Source organism: Phodopus roborovskii, unplaced genomic scaffold (genome assembly GCF_943737965.1).
Source record: "Phodopus roborovskii unplaced genomic scaffold, PHOROB, whole genome shotgun sequence".
Classification (NCBI taxonomy): domain Eukaryota; kingdom Metazoa; phylum Chordata; class Mammalia; order Rodentia; family Cricetidae; genus Phodopus; species Phodopus roborovskii.
The window spans coordinates 6,127,803-6,153,309 of record NW_026126636.1 but is presented as its reverse complement, the minus strand read 5'-3'; the positions used below and the strand labels follow the sequence as shown (position 1 = coordinate 6,153,309).

General features: G+C 53.2%; 2 protein-coding genes across 3 annotated transcripts in view; one reads left to right on the top strand and one right to left on the bottom strand.

Moving 5' to 3' along the window:
* The first annotated feature begins 196 nt into the window (after positions 1-196).
* Positions 197-22,947, top strand: Map4k1 (mitogen-activated protein kinase kinase kinase kinase 1). 2 transcript variants are annotated; one of them, XM_051207221.1, is made up of 32 exons: positions 197-620; positions 770-827; positions 932-1,022; positions 1,644-1,708; positions 4,558-4,613; positions 4,700-4,747; positions 4,903-4,945; positions 5,034-5,106; positions 5,863-5,994; positions 7,578-7,640; positions 7,729-7,810; positions 8,618-8,734; positions 8,897-8,975; positions 9,748-9,806; positions 9,890-9,933; positions 10,017-10,061; positions 12,031-12,073; positions 12,735-12,897; positions 12,975-13,057; positions 15,519-15,542; positions 16,272-16,356; positions 18,191-18,267; positions 18,352-18,412; positions 19,409-19,517; positions 19,597-19,655; positions 19,947-20,050; positions 20,469-20,643; positions 21,183-21,245; positions 21,323-21,412; positions 21,496-21,566; positions 22,081-22,136; positions 22,796-22,947. In XM_051207221.1, exons 1-32 carry the CDS (start codon positions 522-524, stop codon positions 22,863-22,865), a joined length of 2,487 nt encoding a protein of 828 aa, XP_051063178.1. In that variant the 5' UTR covers positions 197-521; the 3' UTR covers positions 22,866-22,947. The 2 variants fall into 2 exon arrangements, with proteins under 2 accessions (XP_051063178.1, XP_051063179.1); XM_051207222.1 differs by lacking the exon at positions 5,863-5,994.
* Positions 22,948-23,066: 119 nt separating this feature from the next.
* The window catches only part of Ryr1 (ryanodine receptor 1), a 116,496-nt gene continuing 114,055 nt past the window's right edge, over positions 23,067-25,507 (bottom strand). The window contains exons 102-106 of the mRNA XM_051207475.1: positions 24,624-24,780; positions 24,097-24,161; positions 23,908-24,008; positions 23,420-23,471; positions 23,067-23,243 (exon numbers count right to left, since the gene is read on the bottom strand). Of these exons, the coding sequence (XP_051063432.1) occupies positions 23,148-23,243; positions 23,420-23,471; positions 23,908-24,008; positions 24,097-24,161; positions 24,624-24,780 (471 nt within the window). The 3' untranslated portion in view covers positions 23,067-23,147. The remainder of the gene's footprint in view (positions 23,244-23,419; positions 23,472-23,907; positions 24,009-24,096; positions 24,162-24,623; positions 24,781-25,507) is intronic.

Here is a 25,507-nt window from a genome sequence, read left to right as displayed (position 1 = left end):
AGCTCATTCACATTGACATACACGGGAACTCAAGACATGTGCACCTCGCAGGCGTGCTGGAGCTGTCACTTAAGTGACATGAGTAAACAGGCCTGTGTGCTACTTAGATAGCTTTGTGCAGCCCTGCAACCTCTGGCTGGACTCCAAATCTTCAAGTACCTAGCGGAGGTTCAACTGTGGCTTGTGTCTCCTCCTAGAATAGGGGAGCTGGGAAGAGGGTGCTAGGTCAGCCCCAGGTTGCAATGAAGATCTTTTGCATCTTATTTACATAGTACCCTTCAGGGGGTGAAGGGGAGTCCCACCAGTCCCAAGGCAATCAGGCTTTCAGAACCCTAGGGACAGGGGTGGAGCGCTCCGCGCAGCCTTGCAGCTGGGGCAGGAAGCGAGAGTGGGGAGGGGGAAGGCCACAGCCCGCAGACTTCTAGGCGGGCCCAGGACTTGTGGAGACAGGGTAATACGAAAGCTCGAGCCCTGAGGCCCTGCTGGCCCCTGGGCACTGGCCCAGCCACGGGGCTGCAGGGATGGCCCTTGTTGACCCCGACATCTTTAATAAGGACCCTCGAGAACACTACGATCTATTGCAGCGACTGGGGGGTGGAACCTATGGAGAAGTCTTCAAGGTGAGAGAGCCCTTCTGCCTCCTTCATTGTCAAACCTGGGATAGTTGGGGTGAGGCCGGCGAGAGGAAACCAGGCCTTGGGCTTGGCTCAGAGATGCTGAGGGTGGCAAGCTACGGAGCCTGCCTGAAGGTCAACTTCCCCTTTACAAGGCTCGTGACAAGGTGTCTAAGGACCTGGTGGCTTTGAAGATGGTGAAGATGGAACCTGGTGAGAGAGCCCCCAGAACCTCCTCTCCCCCCCCCCCCACCGCTACTTCTTAGGACAGGGATCACATCCACGAGCCACTGCTCATAGCCGCCCTTTCTCCCCAGATGATGATGTCTCCACCCTTCAGAAGGAGATTCTCATGCTGAAAACTTGCCGGCATGCCAACATCGTGGCTTACCATGGCAGTTACCTCTGGTGATGTCTGAGCCCATCCTCCAACCCCAGCCTCTTCTTTCTGACTAGGCATCCCTATCCAGCCCCCCCCCCCGCCCTAAACTGCCATTTGTGACCCAGACAGCCTAACTCGACCTCCAGTCGGTGGACCTTCACTTAAACCAGGACAGCCCAGCCTGATTCCCAATCTGAAATTACACCTTTCTTACTGAGTACCTCCAACCTAAGGACTAATTAAATATCACTCATCCTCCTGCATCCCCCCCATTTCACCCTGCTTCCTTAACATGAACCCCAAATTCTTTGGCCCCCAAGATACTGTCTCAGCCACCCCACTGATGACATTCCTCAAACCTTGCACCGTGAATCTCTTTGTCTATTCCTCTGGGAGCTCTCTGTTCTGTTCCCTAAGCCAGCCTGGGATGGCAGAGGGGTGCCCTGGGGTTGGAACCCAAAGACCCAAGTTCTGGTCCAATTGTGTGTGCATTTCCTGTCCCATCCTCAACCTCCTCTTGTGTGGGAATGGGACACTCTAGTGGGTAGAGGGAGTAAGATAGCCTGCAAGCCTCGGCAGCCCCTTCTAGAGACTGCTGACAAGGTGTAGTCACTGTCATTGTTATCCCTGATATCTTGACCCCGTAGGCTACAGAAGCTCTGGATCTGCATGGAATTCTGTGGGGCTGGTTCTCTCCAGGACATCTACCAAGGTTAGGGGAAGGACAGGGGACCCAGGCCTCCCTCAACTGACGGTCTACCTCTCTTGTCCCTCTGTGCTTGTGTCCTGGGAGCTGCCTCCACCGTGTACACTTCACACCACACGTACCTCCACTGGGCCCAGCTGGGATGATGCTGGGATCCTGTGATGACCCAGCCCCCAGCACCTGTGGGTCCTGCCTCCCCCCCCCCCAGGCAATAATCCCTTCATCTCCATCTTTGGGTATATTTTCTTGCCATAACATATTCTTTGGTTAGAACATTTCTGCATTTTCTTTCTTTTCTTTTGTTTATATATGTATTTAATCATCATTACTATTATTATTATTTTGGAGACAGGGGTTTCACTATGTAGTGCTGGCTTGCCTAGGCTCAATATGTAGATCAGACTGGTCTCCACCTCACAGAGCTCTGCCTACTTCTGCCTCCCTAGTGCTGAGATTCAAGGCATGTGCTACCACATCTGGCCTATTTCTGCATTTTCTAACTTAGATTAGTTGCTCAGATTTTTGGGCAGGCAATCAAATCAATGAATTTCTGGGTCTAGCCTGCAGTTTGCCTTTCAGGGAAAGTTGGATAGGCCTCTCATCCCCTCTGAATCAATCTCTCTCTCTCTCTCTCTCTCTCAGACATACACACACACACACACACACACACACACACACACACACACTTCTCCCCCCCCCAATAATGTGTTTTGAACTTCGAGTCTTACCCCCAATGTTCTTTCCTTTTTAAATTAATTTATCTAGTCTTTGAAAATTTCATATAGGTATATAATGTATTTTTGTCCCGCCCCTTCAAACTTCTCCTGGACATTCCAACACTCTTTTTACTATTATTTTGAGACAGAATTTCGGTGAGTTGCTCAGCCTAGCCTTGAGCTTGCCATCTCATTGCCTCAGCTTCGTGAGTGGCTAGAACTACTGGTCTGTGCCACCAGGCCCTACACCTCAGCCCTCTATGAAGTTCTCTGTCGTATTATCTCTCTAACTCCCGTTAGCCCAAGACCTCAAATACCTGAAAAGGGGAAACTTTATTAAAAACCCTCAAAGGTTGAGCTACAGCTTCATGGTAGAACGCTTGCCTGGTAGGATCAAGGTCCCAGGTTTTACCTGCGCAACACAAAATCTCCCCCCAGAATGGGAAACTGAGGCCCATAGACAGGAGTGACTCACCCAGCCATTGTGCAAGACCTCTGTCATCTGTCTTTCTCTCTCTTGTCCCTTCCCCAACCCCGATTGTCTCTTTTCCAAAATATGTCTGTCTCCCCCAATTTGGTGCCTGTTCATCTCCCTCCTCCTACCTTGGGTCTGTCTGTCTGTCTGTCTCTGTATTGCTGCCATTGCTCATCTTGCCAGCCCCCACATCACCCCATTCACACACTCCCAGGATGCTTACTCACGTTGCCCCGACCACTGCCCCGTCCATCCCCTTCCCTTGCTCTTTTTTTCCTGTTTCTTAAGGTAGCCTTGTGGACCAGCACATATTTCCTGTTGTTGTTTCTGGTTCTGTTTTTTTCTTACTAATTATTGGCATATTAACATCTTACGTGATATGTTTTTCCTTAATCTTATGTATTATTTGTAACACGAGTTCTAATTGGTCTTAATGATAAAAACTGGGAGTCAGCTATCAGGGGTGAAAGCTGAAGGATCAGAGAAGCAGAGCAGCCAGCCACTAGAGAGTTCTTTACACTACCAATGCTCAGACCAAAGGAGGGACCCTGTCCTCACAGGACTGCCTCAGACTGCTTCAGACTGACTGCACTGAGCTCCTGTCCCCTCCCGCCTTACATTCCTCTCTCTGCAGAGCCAAATCCCTTCCTGTCTCCACCTCCTTAGTGCTGGGATTAAAGGCATGCGACTCCCAAATACTGAGATTGAAGGTGTGAGCCACTACTGCTTGGCTCTGTTCCTCTTTTAGACTGGATCAATTTCATGTAGCCCAGGGGGGCCTTGAACTCACAGAGATCAGTTAAAGGTGTATAGCACCACTGCCTGGCCTCTATGGCTAACTGCTGTGGCTATTCTGCATCTAGCACTGAGATGTTCCTCCAGCAGTAATTACCATTCTGTATTTTATTTCTCTTGGAGTGTTCTCTTCATGAGAGCAGGGATTTTTGTCTATGTGTAGTGTTTGTGTGTGCACATGCTGGTAATGGAACCCAGGGACATTCATATGCTAGGAAAAGACTTTATTGCTGAGCCATGCCCCCAACCCCTCACTGGGGATTCTAGGTAGGGGCTCTACCACTGAGCCACACCCCCAGGCCCTCATTGGTGAGTTCTAGAAAGGGACTCTATCTCTGAGCCACACTCCCAGGCCCTCACTGGGGAGATTGCAGGCAAGTGCTTTCCTTGTATGCCATACCCCCGGCCTTTTGGAATGATTATCTTGCTTGTAGCTGTGTCTCCAGGCCCTGGCACAGAATAGGACTGTTGTCTTATTGCTGAATGGCTGTCTTCCTTTGGACTATAGCAACATATGTATCTGTCTATCCTCACCCCCAGTGTGCACGTGCTCTAGGTTGTTTGGGAAAAAGGTCTCTCTATGTAGCCCTTACTGGCCTCCATATTTCTATATAGCCCAGGCTAACCTCAAACTCAGGGCAATCCTCCTGCCTCAGCCTTCCAAGTAATCGGGTTACAGGCAAGAGTAACCATGCGTGGCTCATCACCTTTCAGGCAGCCACCGTCCTTCATCTCCCTTTTCCAGTTGTCCCATCTAGGGTCCCCCCTCCCTGTGCATCCTGTCCTATGGCATGGGTGGAGGGAAGCTGGGGATCCCAGAGAGCCGAGGTTCCTGGTTCCTCTGCCAACACCTGGGATGGTTTTTGCAGTGACTGGCTCTCTCTCTGAGCTCCAGATCAGCTATGTGTGCCGAGAAGTGCTCCAGGTGAGAAGGGGCTAGGGGCCTCCCAAAGTGAGCAGAGCCCTGCCCTGAGCAGGGGTTCACCAGCCCATTGCCCCATCTCTCTCCAGGGTCTGGCCTACTTGCACTCACAAAAGAAGATACACCGAGACATCAAGGTAGACTGGGGACAAAGGCCACTGAGGGAGGGCCGTGGGGGCACCTAGGGCTCATGGTAACCTGAGCTTTGGGGTGGCATCTCAGGGGCGGGAGCAAGGGAGCCCTGGGGTTAGGGCATTCTCTGACAGCTTCTAATTCCTCCTCTGGTCCCCAGGGAGCCAACATCCTCATCAATGACTCTGGGGAGGTTAAGCTGGGTGAGTGTGGCTCGAAGCGGGGTTCACAGGGAGCTGATGGAGGTTGAGGAGGGGACAGGGTTGCTACATTCTGTTTCTCTGCCTCCAGCTGACTTTGGGATCTCAGCCCAGATTGGGGCGACATTGGCCCGGCGCCTCTCTTTCATTGGGACACCATACTGGTGAGGGTGCAGGGTCAGAGGCTGGGGTGGGAACAGTGGCATTTCCCATTTTGGCTCCCCAGGAAGTACTTGGCTCTGCCTTCTCCTACTAAAGACCCTTTCCCTCTCTTAGGCTGCCTTTTGAGTTTTCCATTTATCTGTGTCTCTTTCTGGCCCTTTTTGCCTGTTTCTCTTAACCTTTAGGATTTCAGTGGTGCTGGTTGTGGTGTGTGTGTGTGTGTTGAAAAAGGTCCTCCTCTAACTCAGACTGGCCTTGAACTCCTGGTTCTTCAGGCTCCAGTTCCTACAGTTTTAGGATTACACACACGCACCGCCACCGTACCCAGCTTGGGTTGGTTTTTACCTCGATCCCTATCTCTTCCCGAGTCTATCTACTCCTGTGCTTTCTCAGCCTGTGGCTCTCTCTGTCTTTGTCTCTGTCACACCAGATCATGGACCTCTTTGGCCTTAATTTGTCTTACAAACTGAAGCTAGGTCTGACACCATCGCGATATCACTAAGCCATCCTCCCAGCCTCCCTCGCTCCCGTCTTGGAGACAGGGTCTCACCCTGTAGCCCAGCCTGGCTTCAAACTCATGGCACCTTTCCTGCTTTAGCTTCCAGAGTGCTAGGGTCCCAAGCGTCCCCATGCGTCCCTCCTCCTCCTTCTGCCATTTTGTCTTGGTGTCCCCGTCTCCCGGAAACCCCATTTCCCCTCACCCTACCTGTCTCCTGCCCCTGGGCCACTCCTTGCTCTCTGAGGGTCTCTGCCCACAGGATGGCTCCAGAGGTGGCAGCTGTGGCCCTGAAGGGTGGATACAATGAGCTGTGCGACATCTGGTCTCTTGGCATCACGGCCATTGAACTGGCTGAGCTTCAGCCACCCCTCTTTGATGTGCACCCTCTCAGGTAAAGGCTGGGGTAGCAGGTGCCCCTGGGCACAGCACCATGCCCAGGCCTGACCCTGTGACTACCCTCAACCCATGTCCTCACCTCAGATCAGATGTCCCTCAGAGATTCCTGTGGTTCCCTAAACACATAGCTTTCCACAGCAAGGCCTCCAACTTAGGGGTTCTCATCTTTTTTGGGGGGGCACAGGATGTTTAGAGACATTGTCTCTTGTATAGCCCTGGTTGGCCTCTAGTTTTCTATGTAGCCGAGGATAGCCTACACTCCAGATGCTCTTGTCCCAGCCTCTCACAAGCCTATGGGTGTCTATCATCATTTGTTTGTTGTTGAGACAGGGTCTCCCTATCTCTTTATGTAGCCCAGGCTGGCCTCAAACACTATATAGCCCAGGCTGGCCTTGGATTCTGATCCTCCTGCCTTAGCCTCACAACAAGTACAGGTGTGGCCCTCCATGCCCAGCTAGACATCCCCACCTGGAGATTCATGGTGAATGGGCTGAACCTTCAAATGTTCTAAGACATCATTAGCAGCTTCTCTTAGAAGTGACTTCATGGGCCCGGCAGGGGTGGTGCATGCCTTTAATCCTAGCACTGGGGATGGGGGAAGATCTCTATGAGTTCGAGGCTAGCCTAGTTTACTGAGCGAGTTCCAAGACAGCCTCCAAAACTACAGAGAAACCCTGTCTCAAGCCACCACCCATAAAAGTGACTTCACAACCAGGCATGGCCACCCTGTGATCTCAACAGTCAGGTAGCTGAGGCAAGAGGTCATGAGTTTAAGGCTAGCCTGAGCTACATAACAAAATCTATCTAAAAGCACCAACAAAAAAGGTGGGGGTGGCCATATTGAATTTAAAAACTGGACTGTATTTCCTTCCCATGTGTGTGCACACATATGTAAGCATATGTGTGGAGGCATTGTCCACATTTTTTTTTTTTTTTTGAGAAGGGTTCTTACTGGCCTAACACTGGAAGACTGGGCTAGCCTGGCCCCAGCCACATCTCCACCCATCTCCACCCCCGGCACTGGGATTTTGTGCTTATCACCACACCCAGTTTATCTGTTCACACAGGTGTTGAGATCAAAGGACAATTTGCAGGAATTAATTCCCCACTTCCACTCTGTGTGTCCCAGGAATTGAACTCAGGTCATCAGGCTTGGCAGCAAGTGCTTTACCTACAGAGCCATCTCACAGGCCCAAATGCTCAGCTTTTCAAAATTAAATTCAATTACTTTTTACTTTTGTGTATTTGGGTATGTGTGTGTATACAAACGCACACACCTGTGGATGTAGAGAGGCCAGAGCAGGATGTTGGGTGTCCTAGTCTCTCCCTGATCTTGGAGCTAGGCTGGTGGCTAGCAAGATCCAGAGATCCCCCTGTCTCTACCCCTACACTAGAGTCACAGGCATGCCCCCTGCTTACAGGGGACCTGGGGATTTGAACTCAGATCCTCAGGCTGACATAGCAAGTGCTCTTACCATCTGAGCCATCTCCCCTGTTTTTATTTCCATTTGGGAGCTTCTGAAGCTATGAGAGCTGTTACCACAGATCCGAACCCTACATTCTTCCCGACTGCTCTAGGGTTCTCTTCCTCATGACGAAGAGTGGCTACCAGCCTCCTCGGCTAAAGGAAAAAGGCAGATGGTGAGTGAGGGAGAGAGCAGAGGAGGGGTAGATGGAGCGAGGAGAGGGCTCCGAGCCCCTCGCTCGGATCTGGCTTCTTCCTCCCAAGGTCGTCTGCCTTCCACAACTTTGTGAAGGTCACCCTCACCAAGAACCCCAAGAAACGCCCTGCTGCCGCCAAGATGCTCAGTGTAAGCCAGCCCTCCTCAGGGACTCCTCCCCACCGTCCTCCTCAGCCCAGGACTGTCCACCTGGTGGCCCCTTCACCCCAGTCTCTCAGCATTTCCCAGGGCTCGACCCACAGGTCCCTCAAACTGTACAGGGGGGCCCAGGCCTGCTGGCACAAGCAGTCTCAGCACCAAGGAGGCAGAGTTAGGAGGATCAGAAGTTCAGGGCCGCCTTTGGTTCCATAGAGAGTCTGAAGCTATTCTGAGCTACACGAGACCCCATCTCAAAAAATAAAACTCAAACCGAATTGATACCTCCATATTTCTTTTATGTTTGGTTGTTGTTGTCGGTGGTGGTGTGTTTGCTTTTTTTCTTTTGTTTTCATTTATTTGTTTTGTTATGGTCTCATGTAGCTCAGGATAGCCTCAAACTTGCTATATAGCCAAGACTGACCTTGGACTCCTGACCCTCCTGTCTCCACTTTCCAAGGGCTGGGATTACAGGCATGTCTGAGCCACCGTGTCTGGCTTTACCCCAGATCTCCCAAGTTTTCCTGAATTGCCAAGTCCCCAAGGCCTCCAGACTTGTGCCCAAGCGTCTCTACTAAGGCTGGTCATGTCTAGAACACCCTGGAATTCCTCCTCTCTCCTTTTGGGAACTCTAAATTCTTTAATTTCTTAAAACTTCTCAGCATCTCTGGGCCCCTGAGGCTCCTAGCTTCCACCTCCTTGTCCCTCAGCTGGTCCCTTCCTTCCAGCAGCCTCTACAGCAGGCCCATGTCCCCACCCTCCCCGCCACGCCAACCCTCTGATCCCTGTCCCCTCTCGCAGCATCAGTTGGTGTGCCAGCCAGGGCTGAACAGAGGCCTGATCTTGGATCTTCTCGACAAAATGAGGAATCCTGGGAAGGGGCCGCCTATTGGCGAGATTGATGACGAGGAGCCTGAGGTGAGGGCCTTGGCAGAGAAGGATGTGGGAGCCTTAGAGCCTTACACCGGCTCTTCCTCCAGCCAGGAGAACCCTCTGGATGCACATAGTAGGAGGAAAATGGCATGAGGAAGGGCTGGACAGTTGAGACCTTGAGCCCTGACACAGCCACTTTCTGTCCAGCCACCCCCTGCCATCCCTCGGAGGATCAGATCTACCCACCGGGCCAGCTCACTGGGGGTCCCAGACACAGACTGCTGCCGTGAGTAGAGACCCCTACAGTTGGGGGCCACCTAGCCCACTGTCTGACCACCACGGGCTCCAAGTCCAGGACCTTCTTGGCAATCATGTAACCTTCAAGCTGGCCACAGAGTCCCCTCCCCTCAGTCCCACGAGACCTCTCAGCTCTGACCCCCAAGGATAGCTGGAGAATCTATCTAAAGGCGTGGTGGTGCACACCTTGAATCCCAGCACTCAGGATGATCGCCATGAGTGGGTGCAGTCCCAGCACTGACTAAACTGGGTGTGGTGAAGAAGCTTAGCTGTGGTCCCAGGACGTGGGAAGCAGAGGCAGGAGGATCAGAACTTCATATAGGTGCTTGACTTTGTAGTGAGTTAGAGGCTAAGGGGACGGACGATCCTGTGTTCAGAGTCAGTAGGGGGCCAGGGAGCTGGCTCAGTGGTGAAGGAGCCTTTGGCTAAGCCTGGCACCCTGAACCGGCGTGTGGAAGAATAGAAGTGACTTCTATGAGCTGTCCTCAGGTGCACATGACTCTCTCCTCACAAAACAAATGCGTGTGGTTTTTCACTTAAGTATTAGAACCCCTCATGCCTAAGGAAAGCCGGAAGACAAACATTTCACACCCGCTTTGAGCCCCTCTAGCCCTCTGATGCCATTCCTGGACCCCTGCAAACAAGCGCCCCTCCCACCAGGGGCAGTAACCACCCTTAAAGTCCGGGCTCGGGGCCCGGGCCCCACCCCCACCCCTCTCCCTGCCCCATCACTCACTGATTTGATCACCCCCACTTCTCAGGGCGGCACATGGAGTTCCAGAAGCTCAGAGGAGTGGAGCCCAGACCTGCAGCTGACACTGTGAGAGGCCCCTATGTGCACCCCAGCCTTGTCCCCACTCCCCTTCTGGCCTGCGCCCTACTGACGCTCCCCTCCTCCTCCAGGTTTGCTTACAGCCCCCTGGAGACGCCAGGAGCAGCAGTCCCAGGTCCAGGACCCTTCCCCCGGGCTGGGGGGGAGGGTGAGGGGTTATGTGGGAGCCACCTGAGGCTCATGCCTGTCCTTCTTCAGGAGCCAACTGTCAGAGTCTGATGACGACTATGACGATGTGGACATGTAAGACCCTGTGAACCCTCAGCCTTTCCTGTCACCCCATCGCTTGAGGCCTGCTGACCCTCAGTGCAGCTCCCACCTTCCTCCCCATCTCCAGTCCCTGGTCCCCACGCCCCCTGGACCCTCTACCTTCACCTCTGACCTCTGGACTCCCCCCACCCCCAATCCCTCCTTCCCCAACCCTCCCTTCCCACCACAGACTGACCTTAAGGCTTCCCACATACTGCACTAGCACTCTATGGCAGAGCCCCACTCCCGGCCCTCCAATGTGGTGCCTGGGCAGGGTGTCTTCTGAGACAGGGTTTCTCTGTGCAGCCCTGGCTGTCCTGGAACTCAGTCTGTTAGACCAGGCTGGCCTCGAATTTACAGAGATCCAATTGCCTCTGTCTCTAGAATGCTGGGATGAAAGGCATGCACCACCACCACCCAGCCTTAAAAAATATTATTTTTCTACATTTATTGTGTGTGTATATCAGTGTTTTGCCTGTTTGGACACATACACTCCTGGTGCCCGGGATGGCCATTAGAGGGCACTGGATCCTGGGAACTGTTTTTTCAGCTGTTGCCAGCTGCTGTGTGGGTGCTGGGAACCAAACCCAGGTCCTGTGAAAGAGTAACAAGTGTGAGCAGTCTCTCTAACCCCTCTTTTTTTTTTTTTTTTTTTGGTTGTAGTTTTGTTTTGGTTTTGTTTTCCAAGACAGGGTTTCTCTGTATGTTTGGAACTTGTCCTGGAACTTGCTCTGTAGACTTTGAACTTACAGAGATAGGACTGTCTCTGCGCCCCCCCCCCCCAAGGGCTGCTTGACCACTGCCTGGCTCTTTTTAATTAAATAAAAAAAAAATGAAGCCTGGAGGTGCTGACTCACACCCTTAATCTCAGCATTCAGGAGGCAGGGACTGGCCAGTCTCTGAGTTTGTCTCTACATAGTGAGTTCTAGGACAGCCAGGGCTACACAGAGAAACCAATCTCAGAGAGAGAGAGAGAGAGAGAGAGAGAGAGAGAGAGAGAGAGAGAGAGAGAGAGAATATTTTATCTTACTATGTAGCCCAGCTACATCTTTAGAGCCGGCTGGCCTCAAACTCATAGAGATCACCCTACCTCTGCCTCCCAAGTGATGGGATTAAAGTTGGGCAGACCTTCTTTAACTTTTGTATTTGATATAAGCTAACACTAAGTTGCCCAGGCTGGAACTGAATTCATTCTATAGCCCAGGCAATCCTCCTGCCTCAGCTTTCTGAGTAGGTGGTATTACCTGCCCAACCAGGCCTGGCTTCCTGCTACTTTCTATAACTTTGTATCTAATTCCCATCTTGGGCCCTGAGCTGCCCTCAGGCCTAGGCCTGACCCCACTCTGCCACCATAGCTCAGGTACCTACCTCATCCACTTCAGGTTCAGATCCCTCTACTTACCTGCCTACCTAAGCTCGGACTCCAGCCTTCTCCCCCAACTCTCGTCACGGTCTCACCCAGCTTCAGTCTGTAGCCCAAGCTGGTCTTGATCTCTCAATCCTCCTGCCTCTGCTCTCTAGGTAGGTGGGATTGCAGGTTGGTGACCAGAGGCCCGACCTCAGACTAAACCCATGAAGTTTCTCAGTCCAGGCTTTAAGTCCCAGGCCCCACCCAGAACCCTGGCAGTCATCCCAATCCCAAAGCCCCATTCTCCCTGTCCTGGCTCGGGGACAGTCCCAAGCCTGCCCCCCATTCACTCCCCACCTTCTGTGCACCGGCAGGAGGGGTGGAGCGTGCAGATGGAGGGGGGAGGGGAGACACACATAGTGTCTTCTTGTGGACCGTGTGACAACCCAGAGCTGCTATTGCTGTTATCGCCATGGCTGGCAGTCACAGAGTCCTCAGCTCAAGCCACTCCAGAGTCACCCCTTCCCCACTGTCCCTCAGTCTCAGGCTACCAGCCTGAAACACCCCATCTTGTCCTTTGCACCCACACCTGCTTACCCCATCTTTGTGTTTCAGCCCTGCCCCAGCAGAGGACGTACCTCCTCCACTGCCCCCCAAGGTAAGGCCCTGGGGACCCTGAAGCTAAGTCCTTTGGTGCTGGTACATTTTAAATGTCTAGAGTGGCTGGGCAGTGGTGCGCATGCCTTTAATCCCAGCACTCGGGAGGCAGAGGCAGGTGGATCTCTGTGAGTTCAAGGCCAGCCTGGTCTACAGAGCGAGTTCCAGGACAGCCAGGACTACACAGAGAAACCCTGTCTTGAGAAACAAGACCAAACAAAACAAAAATGTTTAGTTTGAAGCTAGAGGTATCTGAATACTACAGAAGGCTTAGGCATTTGGGGTGCAGGCAGCTGAAGCTGGGTGTGGTGCTGCACTCAGGGACGGAAAGCAGGAAGATCAAGAGTTCAAGATCAGCCTTAGGTACGTAGCAAGTTCAAGACCAGCCTGGGCTGCACAGTGACATAGCGAGATGCTGTCTCAAAACAAAAATTTGTGTGTTTAAAGCAAAGCTGACTGTCTGGGGATCTGGAGTTATGGACCCCATGGGATCTGTCAAGTAGCTGGCCTAGTGTCCAGCATTAACCCTTTGCGGTAGGATGTCATGGGGAGGGTCATAGCTATGGCTGATTATTGGTCCTGGAAGAGGCAGGGATTGGGGTGTAAGGTGCACTTCTGGAACCTCTCAAGCATCTATTTCTTCCATACTTCTGTCTCCATAGCCCAAGTTCCGGTCTCCATCCGATGATGGTTCTGGAGGGATAGGGGACGATGGGCAACTGAGCCCAGGCGTGCTGGTCCGGTGTGCCAGTGGCCCTCCTCCACGTACTCCCCGTCCACAGCCTCCCCCAGCCACACACAGCCCCCATCTCACAGCCCACTCAGGTACCAGGCCTGCCCTGGGGAGACAGATAGGCAGGGCTGGAAGTCTCTCGGCCTGATCTTGCTTCAACCCCTATCAGATCCCTCACTGTGGAACCCAGCTGCTCCGGAGCCAGGCCAGCCCCCACTCCTACCCCCTAAGAAGGAAAAGATGAAGAGAAAGGTGAGAACTAGCTACAGGCTTGAGATGGGTGGGGTGGCCCAGTGGGGATAGGATGGCATTTGATGGGTGACTTTTATTGAGTCCTTCCCCTACGCCAGACACCGATCTTGTGGGATGTATGTGTGTGTCTGTGGGTGTGTGGGTAGATGCACAGGTGTGTGTGGGTGGGTGCACAGGTGTGTGGGTGGATGAACAGTTGTGTGGGTGGATACATAGGTTCATGGATAGATGCACAGGTGTGTGCATGGATACTCAGGTTCATGGATAAATGCACAGGTATGTGGTGGGTGGGAGCTCAGGCTTGTGAGTAGCTGCGTAGGTGTGTGGGCATAATTTTCTGTTCTGCCAGGGAGGTCCCAAATAACTACACAGAAACTTATTAATTATAAATGCTCAGCTGATAGCTCAGGCTTGTTACTAAGTAGCTCTTACAACTTAAATTAACCCATATTTCTTATCTACATCCTACTACGAGGGAGGCTCGGTATCTTTCTTCAACATGGCATGTTCATTTTTGTCTTCTCCCTGAGTCTGCTGGCGACTCTGCCTTCTTCACCCCAGGCTCTCTCCCTGTCTGCAACTCCCACCTAACCTCTTCTGCCTAGCTATTGGCCATTCACATCTTCCAGTGTAAAAAGTACTATTCCATAGCACAGGGACGCGGGTGGATGGGTATACGGAGGTCAGAGGACATCAGGTGGCCTGCCCTATCACTCACCATCCTATTGGCCATTCACATCTTCCAGTGTAAAAAAGGACTATTCCATAGCACAGGGACGCGGGTGGATGGGTATACGGAGGTCAGAGGACATCAGGTGGCCTGCCCTATCACTCACCATCCTATTGCTTTGAGACAGAGTCTCTCACTGAAGGTGGAGCTGGGCTGGTAACGGCAAGCCTCAGGGATCTTCCTGTCTCTGGGAGGAACATAGCTATGCCCAGCTTCTCTCTCTCTCTCCCCCCTCTCTCTCCTCTCTCTCTTTCCCCCCTCTCTCTCTCTTCTCTCTCTCTCTCTTTTTATTCTCTCCTATATTACATCCTGACTGCATTTTCCTCCCCATATCTCTCTTCTCCTCCAGATCAACTCCTTGTCTGTTTCCCCTTTTTTTTTTTTTTTTTTTAAAGAAAGAAAAGAAACAAAGATCAGGCCTCCCAGGGATACCCACCATACATGGCCTAACAGGATACAGTAAGACTAGGCACAAACCCTCATATCAAGGCTGGACAAGGCAATCTAGGAGGAGGAAAAGGGTCCCAAGTATTGGCAAAAGAGTCAGAGATGCAGCTGGGTGGTGCATACCTTTAATCCCAGCAGGTGGATCTCTGTGAGTTCGATACCAGCCTGGTCTATTGAATTTCTAGGGCAGCTTCCAAAGCTACAGAGAAACCCTGTCTTGAAAAACAAAACAAAACAAAAACCAGAAAAAAAAAAATCAGAGTCGCCCTCCCCCACTCCCATTGTGGGAGCCTCACAAGAACACCAAGCTCCACAGCCATCTGTACAGTCAGAGGACCTGGCTCAGATCCATACAGGTTCTGAGTTTGTTGCTTCAGTTTCTGGGACCCCTTCGAATCCTGCTCAGTTGATTCTGTGGGCCCTGCTCTTGTGGTATCCTTGATGTCTTTGGCTCCTACAGTCCTTCCTCCCCTTCTCCGGGTTCCCCTGGCTCCTCCTAGCTAGGGCCAGGCTGTGGGCCTATGCATCTGCTCCCGCAGGTTGCTGCTCTCCGCTAACAGTTGCATGCCCAGCTTTTTAGTGTGGGTGCTGGCAATGTGAACTCAGTCTTCGTGTTTGCACAGCAAGTGCTCTTCCCCGCCGAGCCCTGATCTTGTGTCATACATGAAAACACATACCGCCTACTCTGTGCAGTGGCCACACTCGAGGTGCTTGAGGTAGGAAGATGGAAAGCTGCAGGGCTGGGAGCGGAGCTTAGTCTTCCCATCACTGCGATGACACACCGCCCAAAACCAGTTGGGAGGAAGGGTTTGTTTGCTTTCCGCTTCCTCATCACAGTTCACCATCCAGAGAAGTGGAAGCAGGAACTGAAGCAGAGGGCAAGGAGGGACACTGCTTTCTGGCTTGCTCCTCTTGGCTCGCTTAGCTTGCTTTCCTATACAGCCCAGGCCGCCTGCCCAAAGGTGGCACCATCACAACAGGCTGGACCCTCCGATAGTAATCAGTAATAATAACAGCAAAAAAGTCCCACAAGCTGGTAAACATTTTCTCAGTGATGGTATCCTCTTTCCAAATGACTCTAGTTTGTGTCAAGTTGTCAAAAACACTGACCAGCACAGAGCGCGCACCTAGAATTCTGCAGTAAAAGGTTGGGGCCATAGATCACCAGTAGAGAGCTTGTCTAGTTTAGCAGTGAGGGGCTGGGGCTGTGGCTCCTCGGAGAGCTTACCTGCTAGTGCAGAGCCTTGCGTTCTATCTCCAAGGTGGCTGTTTTCTGTCCCACAGATGGAGAAAGTGAGGCGAAGAGAGGTAAGCAGATTACCTAAGGAACTCCCCTTCACCCACAGAGGATCCTCAACCTGGCTAGTGGCTAGTACCCAATCCTGTATTTTCCACTGACATACGCACGCTAAAGGGGTTTTGTTGAGAGAGGAGGTTTACTGTGTAGTCAGGGTGTGGTGGCACACATCTGTGATACCCAACACTAGGGAAGGGGTGGAGAGCCAGCCTGGGCTACATAGAGAATCTTAGCCCAGACTGGACTACACGACACCCTGAGTTTTGTTTTTTTGAAACGGGGTTTTTTTGTGTTACGGGTTCTGGCTGTCCTGGAACTCACAGAGATCTGCCTACCTCTACCTCCCAAGTGCTGGGATTAAAGGCGTGCGCCACCACTGCCTGACAATTTATGTATTTATTTATTTATATTTAATGTGCATTTGCCTATATGTATGTCTGTGTGATGGCATCAGATCCTCTGGAACTGGAGTTATAGACAGCTGTGAGCTGCCATGTGGGTGCTGGGAATTGAACCCGGGTCCTCTGGAAGAGCAGCCAGTGCTTTTAACCACTGAGACATCTCTCCAGCCCTGACATTTTTGATTTTGAAACCTTTCATGTAATATTTTTCAGATCATGCCTACACGGATGGGGGGTGGGGGGACTAGGGGGATCTCTGAGGCGTAGGCAGACTCTGAACCCTGCATTCACCCTTCTGACCTCTGCTCATGGCTGCTACCACTGACCATGGCCACCCAGGGATGTGCCCTTCTTGTGAAGTTATTCAACGGCTGCCCCCTCCAGATCCACAGCACAGCTGCCTGGACACACCCCTCTACTAAAGGTGGGCGTTCAGGAAGTCCAGAAGCGACTGGGGGAGGGGCCAGGTGGGGATGTCGGGAGCCCTAATGGGAAGCACAAAGGGGTACAAGAAGGATATTTTTATTTTGATTTTATTTATGAGTGATTTTACCTGCACGTATGCTTGTCTAACATGTGAATGCGTGTTGGCAGAGGCCAGAAGAGGCTACTGTATCGTCTAGAACTGGAATTAGAGATGGTTGTCTGCTGACTTATGGGTGCTGGGGACCCAACCCAAGTCCTCTGCAAGAGCAACAAGCTCTCTTAACCACTGGCATCTTCCTAGCCCTGAAGGGTCTTAAATTTAGGTTTTTACTTTTAGATAATGTGAGTCTTTTAAAAATATAATATTGTTACTACTTGAGAATTTTATACATATATTTTATATCCCCCCCCCCAACTCCTCCAAGAGCCGACCCTACTTTTTTTTTTTTTTTTTAAGTAATGGAGTCTAATTTGTGTTGTCCAAAGGGACATGGCTAACCATTACAGAAAATGGACTTTTTCTCCCCCAAAGCCACCAACAGCTGGATGCTGCATACAGATTTGTGCACCTAAGCCCCCATGTCCACAGAGTCCAGGAGAGTGTGTAAGAGCGCCCCCTCCCCAAGTTGTGGTTGCAGGTGGTTGTGAGCCTCCAGGCATGGGTGCTGGGAGCCAATCAAACTCAGGCCCTTGCTGAGTGGCAGTTGCTTAGCTCCAGAGGGAAGTTCTCAATGGAGTGATGTTGGAGCAGATGCTGTGGTTACTGTCTGGTCTGGAGATGCATAAGGGGAAGTGGACAGATGACATCAAAGGAGAACTCTAGAGGAAGCGGAGTTGAGAGGCCAGAGGTCTCTGAATAAGACCGTCTAGAGTCGGGGTACATGATGGAGGTATTGAAGGTCACCGCCATGCTGATGGCAGAGACTGGGATCAGCTTTGGGGGGCGCAGGTTAGGCTGCAGCAGAAGAGGACGGAGTCTGGTGATCACAGTTGGGGGGGGTCAGTATTAAATACATAAGAGGCTTGGAATAGAGGTGTGCACCTTTAATCCCAGCGCTCCTGAGGCTGAGACAGGAGGCCAGCCCAGGCCTATATAGCAAGAGCCTTCTTAGAAACAATCAGACAGCATAGTGGTACAGAGCACCCTGGCAACCCCAGCTCTTAGGACGTAGAGGTGGGAGGATCTGGAGTTCAGGGTCGGCTCTGGTCCCACAGAGAGGTCGAGGGCCAGTAGAATACTTGTGACCAGACCCTTGAGACGAGACACAGGCTTGGGGGATGGCTCAGCAGTTAAGAGCATCAGCTGTTTTTTTCAGAGGACCCAGGTTCAGTTCCCAGCTCCCACATGGTGGCTCATGGTGTCCTCTAACTCCATTTCCAGGGGATCCGACACCCTCTTCTGGCCTCTGAGGGCATTGCATGCACACAGGACACAGACACACATGTAGACAAACACTCATACACATAAAATAAAACCTTTTTTTTTTTTTTTTTAAATGACAGACAGAGGCTGAGCAGTCTCACTGTATAGAGAAGACCACACTGGGGGCCAGAGTCAAAGCACAGACAGGCTTAGCAGTTGGGGCTGAGCACTGGGGAAGAAGGGTGGGGTTAGGCAGCTGGTGTGAAAAGTACAGTTGGAGGGCCAGGGGCAAAGAACCGCCAGGCACTGCCAGTCCCAGAGAGGGGTCATGGGGTTTGAGTTTAGACTTGAGAGATGCAAGCTGGGGATGCCAGTCCGCAGGGAGGATTAATATGAAAAGGTGGGCGTGGGGTGGAGGTCTTCCCCCACAAGGAGAGACCCCAGCAACCGCCTTGTCTGGCCCACTCAGACCCACATGTGCTCCTGGGTGCAGAGGAAGGCATCTTCATACTGAACCGGAATGATCAGGAGGCCACGCTGGAGATGGTGAGGGGTGGGGGCAGTTCTGGGGGTGTGGGGAGGTATAGTGTTGAATGGGAGTCACGAAGTCATCATCCCCATTCTCTGCAGCTCTTCCCTGGCCGGACAACCTGGGTGTATTGCATCAACAACCTCCTCATGTCTCTCTCAGGTCAGCCCGTGGGCTGGGGGAGGGGCAGGGGCCAGGCGTTGAGGGATGGGGGGGCGGGGGTAAAGTGGGGATGAATCTTCAGCTTCACTGAGCCTGAGGCTCACATGCCACCACTTTCCTACTGGGTGAACTGAAGGCAAGGGGCTTGTCTCCCCGAGCCTCCGTTTTCGTATCTGTACAGTTTCAGGGATCTTCCCCTCCCAAGTTGGCTGCGAGTTCATTTTTACAATAAATTCATCCTTAAATACCTTTGACATCTCTGGGTGTGGTTGGAGCACTCCTTTAGCCCCCGAGCAGGTGTGAGAGTCATGACTCAGTCTCCCCTTCGGTCTGTAACACATTTGGAAGAAGTTTCAGGGGGTTTTGTTTGTTTGGATTTGATAAGTAACAGACCTGGTGCGTACGTACAAACGTACAGACGTGCTGCGACTGAGCTGTATCCCCAGCAGCACCCTTCCCCCATGCTTTCTGAGACAGAATTCCCACTGCGTACCTGGGGCTAGCCTTGAACTTGGGGCAGTTCTCTGGCCTCAGCCTCCTAGGTTCTGAGATTAACAAGCAGGTGCCACCACTCCTGGCATGAGTAGGTTTTTTGTTTTGTTTTGTTGAACTTTGACATATCTACCAGGGTGGAGCCAGGAGGATGGGAGTTCAAGACCAGTCTCAGCTACATGGGGGCATCAGGGGCTAGCCTGGAGCACATGAGACCCTGTTTTGAGAAACAGGGACCAAAAATAAATAAATAAAACTCAGGTGCAAACTTCACAGGTTAATTTAAGTCCCCTTGTGCTCTGAGGGCAGAGAAGCCATCTGCTCTGTTTCCCAAGCAGGATCACAGTGCCTGGACCACACCGGTCGTTTCAGATGTGAAGGGTGGGAATTGTGTGAAAGCGCTGCATGTTGGGGAGTTTCAAAGGGCCAGAGCTAGCCAAGGGCTGGGAGACAGGAGATGGCAAGGGGTCCTAAAAGCTCTCCCCCCCCCCATGCGCACTGCAGGGAAGACCTCTCACCTATACTCTCACAGCATCCTGGGCCTGCTGGAGAGGAAGGAGATCCGGACCGGAAGCCCCATCGCTCACATTAGTCCTCACCGCTTACTGGCAAGGTACCAGCCCGAAAGGGCATCACTGGCTGCCCAGCCCCTCCTGCCATCCCGTGGCCACTCACACCTCCTTCTTCTTCAGAAAGAACATGGTCTCCACTAAGGTCCAGGACACCAAAGGCTGCAGGGCCTGCTGTGTGGGTGAGAGCCGGCCTCAGGGGGTGCTGGGAGGGTGGGGAGCCGGCCTCAGGGGGTGCTGGGAGGGTGGGGAGCCGGCCTCGGGGGGTGCTGGGAGGGTGGGGAGCCGGCCTCAGGGGGTGCTGGGAGGGTGGGGAGCCGGCCTCATGGGATGCTGTGTGCGTGAGGGCCTCATGGGATGCTTGGGCAGTATCCACTCAATAAGGTTGAGTCAAAGTATCCAGGGCCTGGGGGAAGATACAGGTCTGGGAAGGAGGCAGGGACCCTGATCCCCATTCTTGTCCACTTGCACAGCCGACAGTGCTAGCTCTGGGGGCCCATTCCTTTGTGGGGCATTGGAGACTTCTGTGGTGCTGCTCCAGTGGTACCAGCCAATGAACAAATTCCTGCTTGTCCGGGTAAGTTCAAGGGGCCATGGTGCCGGTTTGTCTGAAACTCCAGCTCCTGGGGATTCAATACTCTCAGACAGACATGCATGCAGACAATACACCAAATGCACACGAAATTCAAACAAGTAAATCATTTTTAAAAAGCTCTCTGACCCTTGACCCTGCCCCTCACACCTGAGCTTAGTTATTTCTGTTTCCAAGGTTCTGTCCTTTTAAGTCTAAATTGTTTTTGCTGTTTTTGAGTCTAAATGGTGTGGGTAGGTGGTTGGGTGGGTGAGGGTTCCCTGTTTTTCTGCCACAGGCTGACACGCCTCCAGATAAGGCCACATTTACTCTAAGGCGCGCGCTTCGTTTCTAATGAGGCTTGTAATCCCCGAGGGCCTCTGCCACTGTCCCACCCAGCCGCCCTTCCCCTTGTGGCCCACAGCAGGTGTTGTTCCCGCTGCCCAGCCCGCTGCCAGTGTTCACGCTGCTGACAGCGCCGGGCTCCGAGCTGCCGGCTGTGTGCATCGGCGTGAGCCCCGGGCACGCGGCGAGGTCGGTGCTCTTCCACACCGTGCGCTTCGGTGCCCTGTCCTGCTGGCTGGACGACTCCAGCACGGGTGAGTGGGCTGTGCCACAGAGACCCCGGGCTGCAGAGGAGAGGAGGGGCTGCGGGGAGGGAGGGGCTGCAAAGGGGAGGAAGGCGGGGTTGTAGGGAAGAAAGAGGGGTTGTAGGGAAGAAAGAGGTGTGCCTGCTGCCGAAAGGACCTTGGGGAGAGGTCGCAAACTTAGGCAGGGCTGCAGGAATGGGGTTCAAGCTGCGGGGAAGGGGTGGCGCTGCGGTGGGGGGCGGGGCTTCAGAAAAGCCGGCGTGGTTGCGGGAAAGCACTGGGTTATGGAAAGGAGCTGCAAGATGAGCTGGGCCGGGGGATGGTGGGACTGCAGGTTAAGACAGCTGCCAGAGGCAGAGTTTATTCCTTGTGGACGGGAGGGTCAGAGTGGCTGGGCAGCGCTAAGTCTGAGCCAGTACTGAGAAAGAGATGGATCAGGGGTCAAATGGATAACAGGGTGGGGCCTGTGTGGCCGCGAGGGAACCTGAGGGGCTCTCGCTGAACAGAGGGCCAGGCAGTTGGTTCTTAAGCCCCTGCCTCTCACACAGAGCACAAGGGACCAGTGCAGGTGACCCAAGTTAAGGAAGATATGGTGATGGTGTTGATGGACGGTAAGCGCTTCCTCCCTCCCCTTCCTGGTCCTCAACCCAGGACTTCCTGTTCAAACCTTCCCTCCACTTCCTCCCAGGCTCTCTGAAGCTAGTGACCCCAGAGGGGGCCCCCGTTCCTGGGCTTCGCACCCCTGAGATCCCCATGACCGAAGCGGTGGAGGCTGTGGGTACGTGCTGGCAGGAGAGGGGTCGGGGTCAAGGGTGAGCACTCTGTGACCTGAAGGTTCACAGGCAACTGCTCTCTCTCCAGCTATGGTTGGAGACAGACTCCAGGCCTTCTGGAAGCATGGAGTTCAAGTGTGGGCTCCAGGCTCGGAACAGGTAGGCCCCCTCGGTTCACACCATTGCCTTTCTTTCCCTCTCCTCAGTCTTGTCATCCTTTAAATGGGCTCAGAGAAGCCCAGGGTCCCAGGACGGGGACTACTCCCGGGAAGCTTTGGGGCACACATCTTCATCTCCTTGCCTCGCCGCCCTTGGTGGGAACAGGCTCTTTTTGTTTATTTTTCGAGAAAGGGTTTCTCTGTAGCTTTGGAGGCTGTCCTGGAACTCACTCTGTAGACCAGGCTGGCTTCGAACTCACAGAGAATGGCGTGCCTCTGCCTCCCGAATGCTGGGATTAAAGGCGTGCACCCCCCCCCCCCATTGAGTCTTCATAGCTGCCGGTGAGATAAGGCACTATGAGTTTTCAAGTCAGTGGTCTTGGACACAGAGCAGTTAAGTCACTTGCTGGAAGTCACACAGCTTCCTGAGTGGCTCTGGGTTAGACTTCTCCTCAGGAAGCCATGCTTGTAGAGAGAGGGGACAGCCTACAGCCGCACCCGTGCTTTCTCCACAGCTGCTGCAGGAGCTCAGGGACCCCACCCTCACCTTCCGTCTGCTCGGCTCCCCCAGGTATGGCGGGAGATGGACAGCGCAGTGGGAGGGGCCGCTGGTGTGGAGCGGAGGTTTCTGGGACTGTTTCTTCTAGAACACCCTCCCACACTCTTGTACAAAGTTCCCTCCTGAGGCGCTGGCTCCACCCTGATTCGTGGGAGCCTTGGCCAACCTCCCAGGTAGAAGCCCCGTGCTTCTCTGTGTTCCTGTAGCTTCCGTCCTTGTTGGGAGTGTGAATTTACCCTTGTTGCCGGGAGACAGTGGCTCACTCTGTAGCCCACCCCCCCTTGTGCTCCAATTCTGTTTCCTTTTATTACATGGTGGGGGACGTGCGCCACAGAGGGCACCTGGAGATCAGAGGACACCTTTGGGAGACGATTCTCTCCTACCATGTGGGTCCCAGGGATTGAACCTAGGTCATTATGTTGGGTGGCAAGCACTTTCGCTTGCTGAGCCAGCTCACCAGCCCTCTTCGGACTCCTTATGTGGCTGAGGACAACCTCGAACCCCAGATCTTCCTGTCTCAGACTCCTGGTTGTTGGGACAGTAGGCATGGTGATACATGCCTTCTTAGTCATTGTGACAGTCCAGTGTTGGAATGGCACACTTCCTATTAACTACTTTGAGAATGAACTAATGAATGAATGAATGAATGACTCAATCTCTCTCTTCTTCAGGCCTGTTGTGGTGGAGACTCGGCCCTCGGATGACCCCACCGCCCCTAGCAACCTCTACATCCAGGAATGAGCCTCTGAGCGGGCATGAGAAGTGGACCTCTGCAGTCTCCTAACAGACACACCCTTATCTTCCAATAAACACGACCAGTCTGCTGTCATCTTGCTTCTCTTGGGTGGGCTCCCCATCTTTTTGGATGCCCAGTCCCCCAAATTTAAAGGATCCAACACAACGATGCTGGGGCGTAGCATACAGTTTATTTGTCTAGTTCAGCATCACTTGTGCCCAGCTACCTGGACCGGAGCTTACAGTGGGAGTAAGGCACTTGAGGTGGGGGAGGGCCAGCTGCAGACCTCAGCTAAGCTGGTCCTCATACTGCTTGCGGAAACAGTCTCCAGCAGGGAAGAAATCCCAGCACCTTTCCTGGTACATCTTCCAGACATACGACTCCTAAGGTTGGGGGCACAAGAATCCTTTGGTCATTCTTCAGGGTCTCTGGCACCTGCTGACTGTCCTCTCTCTAAGACCAGTTTATGGAGTACACTCAGGGTGTGACTAGAGTGCAGCTGCTGGAGTGGCTTCCTGTCAACCATGTCCCCTACTCATCCCTCATTAGCATCCCTTACCTGACCGGTGTGCTCTGTCTCATCCTTGTTTATCAAATACATCAGGAAAAACCTGAGGGACAGGGACCATAGGGGAAAGGTAAAAACCATACTTGGCATTGAGGTTTGTTTTCAAATGCTGAGGATGAGGCAGGGGCTCTACCGCTGAGCCACACCCCAGCCCCTCACTGGGGGATTGGGGCTCTACCACTGAGCCACACCCCCAGCCCCTCACTGGGGGATTCTAGGCAGGGGCTCTACCACTGAGCCACACCCCCAGCCCCTCACTGGGGGATTCTAGGCAGGGGCTCTACCGCTGAGCCACACCCCAGCCCCTCACTGGGGGATTTTGCTTTATCACTGAACCACAGAGATACTTACCTGCTGCCTGGCTAAGAACCACGGATACCCACACTCCTTTCCATGACGGGCCCAGGCTCACAGCCCTGCCCAGGCTGTCAACAGCCTCACTTCCACCCTCTGAACCACCCAGCACTGCCCATCCTCACATGTAATTGGCCAGGTTGTGCTCTTCCAGAGTGTGGGTCTCAAACCCATGTGGGGTCGTATCAAAGTAGTCGCTGCCTATCCCACAGATGAAGCACTTGGTCTGAGGACAATGGGCCAGGTCAGAGTCAAGGCATGTGAGACTTCCCTGGTGCCCCATACCCTTAGATTCACCCATGCACATGACATACCTCCATGTCTTCCTTCACTTGCTCCTGTTGGTCTCGGAGCTCCCCAAAGGCATCGATAATCAGCCCTGGGGTGACAGGACACAGGTCAGGATCCAGTTCCCCCTGCCTTGCCTTTCCGGCACGTGTCCCCTAATCTCCCCACGCTTTCCAAGCAGAATACAACCAGGTGTCTGTTGGGTACTTCCTATGGGGAGGGCACCTCAAAGGAGTGCCGGCTTGACCTTCACAGTGCTCTTAAACACCATAGCCTTGACTGGCCCGGAGTGTAGACCAGGTTGCCCACAAGTTTATGCAGGCTTCCAGACTCCTACTATGTAGACCAGGTTGGCCTGCAGCCTCTGCTTCCCGAGTGCTGGCATTACAGCCATGTGCCACTGTGCACGGTTTTAACACCTCCATCTTTCAGGTGGAGAGACTGAGGCTCGAGATACCACCCATCTGAGGTCTCACAGTAAGAGGAGGCTAAGGCAGGGGAGGCAGCCAGCCCCCAGGCAGTCCTCACACCCACACACCCAGCCAGCACTGACCCTGAATGATGGCTAGCAGGATGACGATGACGAAGAAGAAGAAGGTGATGTCGAAGACAACCCGGTAGAGTTCATATTCATCCCCCGCTGGGTCCTCAATCTCATCCCCGATGCCTCCGCCAGCCCGTACACCCACATACATGTGGAACAGGTAGCACTGGGGAGGGGAGGAGGGCTCACTCAGACCACAGCCACCACCACAGCCACCACCGCCTACCGGAAGCCTGGACTAGGCCTGCCTGGAGACACAGCAGTGGCAGACAGTGACAGACCTGTCACCGAAAGGTACCGACGGACCTTCACGGTTCATGTCATCAACTTGACTCAGCTAGGGGGGCAACTTCTGGGCACACCCCCAAGGAAGTTTCTAGATTGGGTTAACTGAGGTGGGAAGATCTACCCTGAATATGGACCCAGTGTGGGCTGCGGTCCCAGAATGAATCCAAAGGAGAAAGCATTGTCACCGGGGACTCAGGGTGACCAGCCACCTCCGGCTCCGGACACCATGATGGGCTGACGGTGTTCTCAAAACTGGGACCCAAATCACCCCTTTCTTCCTCAAGTTGCCTTTGCCGGCTATCTGGTCACCGTGGGCAGATGTGTGACAAATAGGAGGGTCAGAGCTGGGGATCTACCCCCCGTTGATACATCTTGTGCTTGCCTGGCATGCAAGAGGCCCTGGGTTTGATCCCAGCCCCACATAAAACAGAGATGGTGGCACATGCCTGTCATCTCAGGTGGTGGCGGGAAGCTCAGAAGTTCAAGGTCACCCTTGGCTACATTGGGGATGGGGAAAAGGATGGGGTGACAGAGACAGAGGGGTCAGGCTGGGTCAGGGAGGTACAGTCTGAGCAGGAGAAAGCACAGGGGCTCTCACAAGCTCA

Excerpts from the sequence above, each read along its gene's own strand:
- Map4k1 (XM_051207221.1), top strand. The coding sequence starts at position 522 with ATGGCCCTTGTTGACCCCGACATCTTTAATAAGGACCCTCGAGAACAC. Across the intron at positions 1,023-1,643 it reads TACCATGGCAGTTACCTCTG|GCTACAGAAGCTCTGGATCT; the intron begins GTGATGTCTGAG and ends TTGACCCCGTAG. Across the intron at positions 20,051-20,468 it reads ACAAATTCCTGCTTGTCCGG|CAGGTGTTGTTCCCGCTGCC; the intron begins GTAAGTTCAAGG and ends TGTGGCCCACAG.